This window comes from Oncorhynchus kisutch, linkage group LG3, assembly GCF_002021735.2.
Source record: "Oncorhynchus kisutch isolate 150728-3 linkage group LG3, Okis_V2, whole genome shotgun sequence".
Lineage (NCBI taxonomy): Eukaryota > Metazoa > Chordata > Actinopteri > Salmoniformes > Salmonidae > Oncorhynchus > Oncorhynchus kisutch.
In genome coordinates this window covers 6,702,708-6,713,168 of record NC_034176.2, presented here as the reverse complement: position 1 = coordinate 6,713,168, position 10,461 = coordinate 6,702,708, and the positions used below count along the sequence as shown (strand labels likewise).

The 10,461-nt window shown below is 38.0% G+C and overlaps 1 protein-coding gene across 3 annotated transcripts; it reads left to right on the top strand.

Moving 5' to 3' along the window:
* Window positions 1–212: 212 nt before the first annotated feature.
* Window positions 213–10,112, top strand: LOC116362872 (myelin-oligodendrocyte glycoprotein-like). Of its 3 annotated transcripts, none has more exons than XM_031816870.1 (9): window positions 213–380; window positions 2,526–2,552; window positions 3,835–4,167; window positions 4,681–4,686; window positions 5,521–5,526; window positions 6,790–6,795; window positions 7,446–7,451; window positions 8,715–8,720; window positions 9,371–10,112. In XM_031816870.1, exons 2-9 carry the CDS (start codon window positions 2,531–2,533, stop codon window positions 9,382–9,384), a joined length of 399 nt encoding a protein of 132 aa, XP_031672730.1. In that variant the 5' UTR covers window positions 213–380; window positions 2,526–2,530; the 3' UTR covers window positions 9,385–10,112. The 3 variants fall into 3 exon arrangements, with proteins under 3 accessions (XP_031672730.1, XP_031672724.1, XP_031672738.1); XM_031816864.1 differs by lacking the exon at window positions 213–380 and adding an exon at window positions 2,190–2,351; XM_031816878.1 differs by lacking the exons at window positions 213–380; window positions 4,681–4,686; window positions 5,521–5,526; ... (2 more) ...; window positions 8,715–8,720; window positions 9,371–10,112 and adding exons at window positions 2,190–2,351; window positions 4,377–4,663.
* The last annotated feature ends 349 nt before the right edge of the window (window positions 10,113–10,461 follow it).

Below are 10,461 nucleotides of genomic sequence, written 5' to 3'. Positions count from 1 at the left end.
AAAGATCATCACTACCATCTGCTGGCTGGATCGGTCTTCTGATTAGAACCCTATTCTACACACTGCTAACCTTATGCCTAACCTTAAACCTAAATTAAGATCAGAAATGCACATTTTTGTTTTCATTACATTTTATGATAGTCCTATAGACAATTTAGACTTTGTGACTGGGTTTTCTAATAACCAGAGAGGCTGGGGGGAGGAGTTTACTCCAAATACCTGAGCAAAGGTGAAAGTGAAAGGTGGGTCTCAGTATAGGACTGAGGTGTAGATTGTTCTGTAAAAACATGTAGATATGCACATATAGTGACTATTAGAGTGGTTATAGATTTAAATAAACTATTTTTAAAGTGAAGTGGAGGACGTGAAGACCAGTAAAGGTAAGAGGAGATCTCAGGATATTTCACTTTCCAAACTAGACACAACAGTCCTGTTTTAAAACAATGAGGACTGGAGAAAGAAGAAGGGATGTTTGTATCTGTGTGATTGAGCAAAAGAGAGAATTTGATGAAAGGTAATGATGTAAATATGAATGTTTTCTCGTTTTATTGAGAAATGAGCCACACACCCCGCCTTCATCCCGGCTGTATGTAATAACACACTAAAATGTCTGGCTAACAATGTAAGAAATAACACTGGAATGTTGCCTCGGGGCAAGAATCACTTCCTCCCTCTCTATCGGCGCCATTTTATATATTGACTACGTCCGTCCTGGCTCGCTCATTAATATATTAATCAAAATGACTGATTGTCTCTTATCTGCTTGTCATCCCATTATGCCATAGTTTGTCCATCTCAATTAACAGTAGAAACCACATTTGTTTAAGCAAGTCATCCATATCAGCTATGTTTTTTTTAAAGCAGTAAATGAGGCTGAATGAACTGTTTCAATTAATGGGGCTCAATGAGAAATAGTTAATGACAAATCACCAGTAACCTTCTAAGACGACATGGTAATATTGTCTAGATAGAGAACGACAGATCAGCTGTAAACAAGCAGGGCAGGTGGTAATACAGGCAATTAACTTAAAAACAAACAGTTGAAATCAAATGCAGCTTTAAATATCTACCTGTAAAACATAAGATCCAGCATCACTGTCTGTTAGTGCCCAGATTGTAATGGTTTTAACCCAAACTCAGCCTTTACCCCCAGCCCTGTCCCCTACACACCCTAACCCAAACTCAGCCTTTACCCCCAGCCCTGTCCCCTGTCCCCTACACACTCTAACCCAAACTCAGCCTTTAACCCCAGCCCTGTTCCCTGTCCCCTACACACCCTAACCCGAACTCAGTCTATACTCCAAGCCCTGTCCCCTACACACCCTAACCTAAACTCAGTCTATACCCCAAGCCCTGTCCCCTACACACCCTAACCCAAACTCAGTCTTTACCCCCAGCCCTGTCCCCTGTCCCCTACACACCCTAACCCAAACTCAGTCTTTACCCCCAGCCCTGTCCCCTACACACCCTAACCAAATCTCAGTCTTTACCCCCAGCCCTGTCCCCTGTCCCCTACACACCCTAACCAAAACTCAGTCTTTACCCCCAGCCCTGTCCCCTGTCCCCTATACACCCTATCCCAAACTCAGTCTTTACCCCCAGCCCTGTCCCCTACACACCCCAACCCAAACTCAGTCTTTACCCCCAGCCCTGTCCCCTGTCCCCTACACACCCTAACCCAAACTCAGTCTTTACCCCCAGCCTCCTAAATTGTATGTCTGACTTTCTGATTTGTAAATTCACCGCAGTTCCCAACATTGACCAGCAGGTGGTAATGATACTCTCTTCTCAGACAGTAAATGACCACCAGTCAGATACATTTATTTTGTTAGGAGGGGATGGAAAAGCATTGAGACTATTTGTCATGGAAGCAATTTCACTCATTTACTCATGTGAAGGTGTCCAAAGAGATAAGAGAAGCTAATATTGATAGTCACTATCTTTACAGCTCAGGATAATATGACTATAATTAAAGATCATCACTACCATCTGCTGGCTGGATCGGTCTTCTGATTTGAACCCTATTCTACACACTGCTAACCTTATGCCGAACCTTAAACCTAAATTAAGATCAGAAATGTACATTTTTGTTTTCATTACATTTTATGATAGTCCTGTAGACAATTTAGACTTTGTGACTGGGTTTTCTAATAACCAGAGAGGCTGGGGGGAGGAGTTTACTCCAAATACCTGAGCAAAGGTGAAAGTGAAAGGTGGGTCTCAGTATAGGACTGAGGTGTAGATTGTTCTGTAAAAACATGTAGATATGCACATATAGTGACTATTAGAGTGGTTATAGATTTAAATAAACTATTTTGAAAGTGAAGTGGAGGACGTGAAGACCAGTAAAGGTAAGAGGAGATCTCAGTATATTTCACTTTCCAAACTAGACACAACAGTCCTGTTTTAAAACAATGAGGACTGGAGAACGAGGAAGTGATGTTTGTATCTGTGTGATTGAGCAAAAGAGAGAATTTGATGAAAGGTAATGATGTAAATATGAATGTTTTCTCTTGTTATTGCAGTGAAAATGGCAGAGTCCAGAGTTCATAGTAAGTCAACATGCTATAATTAATGATTAACTTTTCTTTCATGTATCTGGGAGAACAGAACTAAACCAACTATTGAAAATGAAATGTGTTTGTGGTTTTATTTGTCATTATGTGTAAATGTGTGTCTGGATGAAATGTGTTTGTAACATGAGGAGTTGTAGCTGAGTTTGTGTCTGTGAGAAACAGCTCTACTGCTCCACAGTGACCTCTCCCTCCAAACATCTCTTTATTATAGAACCCATTTAATCCAGTCGGACACAATATGGAACTAAATCAACCTTTTGTACTTTACTGGCTCTAGAGAAGTTAAAGTTGTACATTTCAACAAATAAGTTGTTCTCCTGAGTGGAGGAGCTGTCTAAGTGTGAGAGGCGTCTCTACAGACTCGAGTTCAATTCCAGGCTGTATCACATGATTTGGAGTCGCATAGGGCAGAGCACAATTGATCCAGTGTTGTCTGGGTGTCATTGTAAATAAGAATTTGTTCTTAACTGACTTGCCTCGTTAAATAAATATATGTATCCAGAGCAATTAGGACTAAAGTGCCTTGCTCAAGGGCATATTAACAAATGTTTTCCTAGTTTCCTCAGGGACTCAACCCAGCAACGTTTGGGTTACTGGTCCAATGCTCTTAAGTGCTCAACTACCTGACAAACATGTCTGTCTAATGGAGAAATACAGAGCCTCTAATTTCTTCTAATTTTATAATTTATTTTAGATATGCCTGTATATGTACTTGATTGTATAGGTTTGAGGGTATTGGCATGTGGGTGTTGGGGTTAGGGCATGGGGGTAACAGGGCTGGGGTGTGTGGGTCACTGAGTTTAGGTGTGTGGGTAAGTGGGCTGAGGTATATAGATATTGAGGTTGAGGAATAGGGGTAAATATCTGTTCATGTTATTATAGACAGAGCACTCTGTCACAACTGTGACCAAGAATAAAACATACTTTTAAATAGATAAATAATCCAAATGGATGACATGTTAGGCTACTAGTGGCATAAGATTAGCATAGTGGCATGTCTGGGAAAGATGTGGGAACAAATGGGATAATATCATTCTAGATTGTAGCATCACATTCTTCCATGACATATAGACTTTCCTTCAAATGAATCTGTCTGTCTGGGATTGTGGGGGTTGTATTTTAGAATTGACATGGTCCTGGTTGTTGTGTGTCTATTGTAGTTTTTAATTCAGATGTGTTTATAAATGTACTGAGAAGATTTGAGTTCCTGACACAGATGATGTCATTAAACATGAAATGTTCTCTCTTTTCTGAACAGCTCAGTTTAAACTCACCTCAGAAGACTATGTGAGGGCTTATGTTGGTGAAGAGGTCACCCTCCCCTGTCACCTCTCACCTGACACCAGTGCTGTTGACACAACGATCAGGTGGTTTAAAGGGACAGAGTGTATTTACCTGTATAAGAATGGCCAGGTGACAGAGAGGAGTGGCTATGAGGGCAGAGTGAGTCTGATCACCCAGGAGCTGGAGAGAGGCAACGTGTCTCTGAGGCTGAGAGACATCAGGAGGTCAGATACAGGAGTCTACATCTGTCAGGTCATCCATGGAGAACAGAAGGAGGAGGCTGCAGTGGGTTTAAGGGTCAGAAGAGGTAAGTGTTCTAGAACTCCAGTAATGTTTCTAAACACCTAAACAACAACAATAACAACCAGTCTCTTTCCCTGTACAGAACACTTGTACTTTCTCATGTAGGTAGGAGTTCATAGTAGGAGTTACAGATGAATAGACTAGATTCATTCTGAATATCAACTAGTTACAATGCATATTACATTCACTCTGAGCTTTGAGCTGGTCCTAAAGTATTAGAACCATTCCAACATTACTGTCACGTCCCTTGATTGTCATTAGTAATGAATGTGATGAACACTCACACCCCTCTGATGAACATCACATCACTATGGTATTTCCAATAGTAGCACTGCTTACATCCCTTTCCCTAGATGTACATTAGTAATGAATGTGATGAACAGTCATTCCAATATGATGTATGGTATTTGATTAAATTATGTCATGAGACAGAAATTTAATGAACAATAATAACTAATGCATTCTGTTTTACATGATCATTATTCATGACTCTCCATCTTGGATAATGGGTGAACAGTTTGGGGTGAGTAATTACTTATTTGTCTGTTTTGTTTATTGACAACCAATAACACAAGACAAAGAACAGACCAGAGTGTTAATCTGATACTATAAAAACTACAGGCCTTGTGAACAGCAGTGTGTCTTCTTCAAGGCTACACATTAAATCCGTTTCTTTACATTTATCAATACTCTCCCCAAATGTTCTCAAGGTCGGTTGGATTAAGATGTATAGATGTTCTGTAAATTATCCAGAATTTTTACATCATAGATCTCCCACAGAATATCTGCTATAGAGCTCAACATGTCAGAGGGGTTGAGTTAAATGTGGAAGACATATTTCAGTACAATACATTCAGTTGGACAACTGACTAGGAATCAATTTTTCCCTTTAACTTCCTTTTCACTTATTCCTCCCACAATATATCTGGCATTGAGGTCAATATTTCACATAGTCCTCCCACAATATATCTGGCATTGAGGTCAATATTTCACATAGGCCTCCCACAATATATCTGGCATTGAGGTCAATATTTCACATAGGCCTCCCACAATATATCTGCTTTTGAGGTCAACATTTCTCACTTCGAAATGAACATGGAATCAGCTTGAATTCAGTTTGATGTCCTAGTATGAATCATTCTGTGATGTTTAGACTGTTCCAATAGTAGCACTGCTTACATCCCTTTCCCTAGATGTACATTAGTAATGAATGTGATGAACAGTCATATCAATATGATGTATGGTATTTCATTAAATTATGTCATGAGACAGAAATTCAATGAACAATAATAACTAATGCATTCTGTTTTACATGATCATTATTCATGACTCTCCATCTTGGATAATGGATGATCAGTACAACGTGAGTAATTACTTATTTGTCTGTTTTGTTTATTGACAACCAATAACACAAGACAAAAAACAGACCAGAGTGTTAATCTGATACTATAAAAACTACAGGCCTTGTGAACAGCAGTGTGTCTTCTTCAAGGCTACAAATTAAATCAGTTCCTTTACATTTATCAATACTCTCCCCAAATGTTCTCAAGGTTGGTTGGATTAAGATGTATAGATGTTCTTTAAATTATCCAGAATTTTTACATCATATCCCTCCCACAAAATATCTGTTGTAGAGCTCAACATTTTAGAGGGGTTGAGTTAAATGCGGAAGACACATCTCAGTTGAATACATTCAGTTGGACAACTGACTAGGTATCCCCCTTTCCTTTCCCTTTCACTATATATCTGCCATGGAGGTCAATATTTCACATAGTCCTCCCACTATATATCTGCTATAGAGGTCAACATTTCACATAGTCCTCCCACTATATATCTGCCATAGAGGTCAATATTTCACATAGTCCTCCCACAATATATCTGCCACAGAGGTCAACATTTCAGAGGGGTTGAGTTAAATGTGGAAGACATATTTCAGTACAATACATTCAGTTGGACAACTGACTAGGAATCAATTTTTCCATTTAACTTCCATTTCACTTAGTCCTCCCACAATATATCTGGCATTGAGGTCAATATTTCACATAGTCCTCCCACAATATATCTGGCATTGAGGTCAATATTTCACATAGTCCTCCCACTATACATCTGGCATTGAGGTCAATATTTCACATAGGCCTCCCACAATATATCTGCCACAGAGGTCAATATTTCACATAGTCCTCCCACTATATATCTGCCACAGAGGTCAATATTTCACATAGTCCTCCCACTATATATCTGCTATAGAGGTCAATATTTCACATAGCCCTCCCACTAAAAATCTGCTATAGAGGTCAATATTTCACATAGTACTCCCACAATACATCTGCCATAGAGAACAACATTTCACACTCCAAAATGAAAATAGAATCAGCTTGAATTCAGTTTGATGTCCCAGTATGAATCATTCTGTGATGTTTAGACTGTTCCAATAGTATCACTGCTTACATCCCTTTCCCTAGATGTACATTAGTAATGAATGTGATGAACAGTCATTCCAATATGATGTATGGTATTTCATTAAATTATGTCATGAGACAGAAATTCAATGAACAATAATAACTAATGCATTCTGTTTTACATGATCATTATTCATGACTCTCCATCTTGGATAATGGATGATCAGATGAGGGTGAGTATTTACTTATTTGTCTGTTTTGTATGAAGACAACCAATAACACAAGACAAAGAACAGACCAGGATGTTAATCTGATACTATAAAAACTACAGGCCTTGTGAACAGCAGTGTGTCTTCTTCAAGGCTACAAATTAAATCAGTTCCTTTACATTTATCAATACTCTCCCCAAATGTTCTCAAGGTCGGTTGGATTAAGATGTATTGATGCTCTTCAAACTATCCAGAATTTTTACATCATAGACCTCCCACAATATATCTGCTATGGAGGTCAACATTTCACATAGTTCTCCCACAATATATCTGCCAAAGAGGTCAACATTTCACATATCCCTCCCACAAAATATCTGTTTTTGAGGTCAACATTTCTCACTTCGAAATGAACATGGAATCAGCTTGAATTCAGTTTGATGTCCTAGTATGAATCATTCTGTGATGTTTAGACTGTTCCAATAGTAGCACTGCTTACATCCCTTTCCCTAGATGTACATTAGTAATGAATGTGATGAACAGTCATATCAATATGATGTATGGTATTTCATTAAATTATGTCATGAGACAGAAATTCAATGAACAATAATAACTAATGCATTCTGTTTTACATGATCATTATTCATGACTCTCCATCTTGGATAATGGATGATCAGTACAACGTGAGTAATTACTTATTTGTCTGTTTTGTTTATTGACAACCAATAACACAAGACAAAAAACAGACCAGAGTGTTAATCTGATACTATAAAAACTACAGGCCTTGTGAACAGCAGTGTGTCTTCTTCAAGGCTACAAATTAAATCAGTTCCTTTACATTTATCAATACTCTCCCCAAATGTTCTCAAGGTTGGTTGGATTAAGATGTATAGATGTTCTTTAAATTATCCAGAATTTTTACATCATATCCCTCCCACAAAATATCTGTTGTAGAGCTCAACATTTTAGAGGGGTTGAGTTAAATGCGGAAGACACATCTCAGTTGAATACATTCAGTTGGACAACTGACTAGGTATCCCCCTTTCCTTTCCCTTTCACTATATATCTGCCATGGAGGTCAATATTTCACATAGTCCTCCCACTATATATCTGCTATAGAGGTCAACATTTCACATAGTCCTCCCACTATATATCTGCCATAGAGGTCAATATTTCACATAGTCCTCCCACAATATATCTGCCACAGAGGTCAACATTTCAGAGGGGTTGAGTTAAATGTGGAAGACATATTTCAGTACAATACATTCAGTTGGACAACTGACTAGGAATCAATTTTTCCATTTAACTTCCATTTCACTTAGTCCTCCCACAATATATCTGGCATTGAGGTCAATATTTCACATAGTCCTCCCACAATATATCTGGCATTGAGGTCAATATTTCACATAGTCCTCCCACTATACATCTGGCATTGAGGTCAATATTTCACATAGGCCTCCCACAATATATCTGCCACAGAGGTCAATATTTCACATAGTCCTCCCACTATATATCTGCCACAGAGGTCAATATTTCACATAGTCCTCCCACTATATATCTGCTATAGAGGTCAATATTTCACATAGCCCTCCCACTAAAAATCTGCTATAGAGGTCAATATTTCACATAGTACTCCCACAATACATCTGCCATAGAGAACAACATTTCACACTCCAAAATGAAAATAGAATCAGCTTGAATTCAGTTTGATGTCCCAGTATGAATCATTCTGTGATGTTTAGACTGTTCCAATAGTATCACTGCTTACATCCCTTTCCCTAGATGTACATTAGTAATGAATGTGATGAACAGTCATTCCAATATGATGTATGGTATTTCATTAAATTATGTCATGAGACAGAAATTCAATGAACAATAATAACTAATGCATTCTGTTTTACATGATCATTATTCATGACTCTCCATCTTGGATAATGGATGATCAGATGAGGGTGAGTATTTACTTATTTGTCTGTTTTGTATGAAGACAACCAATAACACAAGACAAAGAACAGACCAGGATGTTAATCTGATACTATAAAAACTACAGGCCTTGTGAACAGCAGTGTGTCTTCTTCAAGGCTACAAATTAAATCAGTTCCTTTACATTTATCAATACTCTCCCCAAATGTTCTCAAGGTCGGTTGGATTAAGATGTATTGATGCTCTTCAAACTATCCAGAATTTTTACATCATAGACCTCCCACAATATATCTGCTATGGAGGTCAACATTTCACATAGTTCTCCCACAATATATCTGCCAAAGAGGTCAACATTTCACATATCCCTCCCACAAAATATCTGTTTTTGAGGTCAACATTTCTCACTTCGAAATGAACATGGAATCAGCTTGAATTCAGTTTGATGTCCTAGTATGAATCATTCTGTGATGTTTAGACTGTTCCAATAGTAGCACTGCTTACATCCCTTTCCCTAGATGTACATTAGTAATGAATGTGATGAACAGTCATATCAATATGATGTATGGTATTTCATTAAATTATGTCATGAGACAGAAATTCAATGAACAATAATAACTAATGCATTCTGTTTTACATGATCATTATTCATGACTCTCCATCTTGGATAATGGATGATCAGTACAACGTGAGTAATTACTTATTTGTCTGTTTTGTTTATTGACAACCAATAACACAAGACAAAAAACAGACCAGAGTGTTAATCTGATACTATAAAAACTACAGGCCTTGTGAACAGCAGTGTGTCTTCTTCAAGGCTACAAATTAAATCAGTTCCTTTACATTTATCAATACTCTCCCCAAATGTTCTCAAGGTTGGTTGGATTAAGATGTATAGATGTTCTTTAAATTATCCAGAATTTTTACATCATATCCCTCCCACAAAATATCTGTTGTAGAGCTCAACATTTTAGAGGGGTTGAGTTAAATGCGGAAGACACATCTCAGTTGAATACATTCAGTTGGACAACTGACTAGGTATCCCCCTTTCCTTTCCCTTTCACTATATATCTGCCATGGAGGTCAATATTTCACATAGTCCTCCCACTATATATCTGCTATAGAGGTCAACATTTCACATAGTCCTCCCACTATATATCTGCCATAGAGGTCAATATTTCACATAGTCCTCCCACAATATATCTGCCACAGAGGTCAACATTTCAGAGGGGTTGAGTTAAATGTGGAAGACATATTTCAGTACAATACATTCAGTTGGACAACTGACTAGGAATCAATTTTTCCATTTAACTTCCATTTCACTTAGTCCTCCCACAATATATCTGGCATTGAGGTCAATATTTCACATAGTCCTCCCACAATATATCTGGCATTGAGGTCAATATTTCACATAGTCCTCCCACTATACATCTGGCATTGAGGTCAATATTTCACATAGGCCTCCCACAATATATCTGCCACAGAGGTCAATATTTCACATAGTCCTCCCACTATATATCTGCCACAGAGGTCAATATTTCACATAGTCCTCCCACTATATATCTGCTATAGAGGTCAATATTTCACATAGCCCTCCCACTAAAAATCTGCTATAGAGGTCAATATTTCACATAGTACTCCCACAATACATCTGCCATAGAGAACAACATTTCACACTCCAAAATGAAAATAGAATCAGCTTGAATTCAGTTTGATGTCCCAGTATGAATCATTCTGTGATGTTTAGACTGTTCCAATAGTATCACTGCTTAC

Excerpts from the sequence above, each read along its gene's own strand:
- LOC116362872 (XM_031816870.1), top strand. The coding sequence starts at position 2,531 with ATGGCAGAGTCCAGAGTTCATA. Across the intron at positions 2,553-3,834 it reads GGCAGAGTCCAGAGTTCATA|CTCAGTTTAAACTCACCTCA; the intron begins GTAAGTCAACAT and ends TTTTCTGAACAG.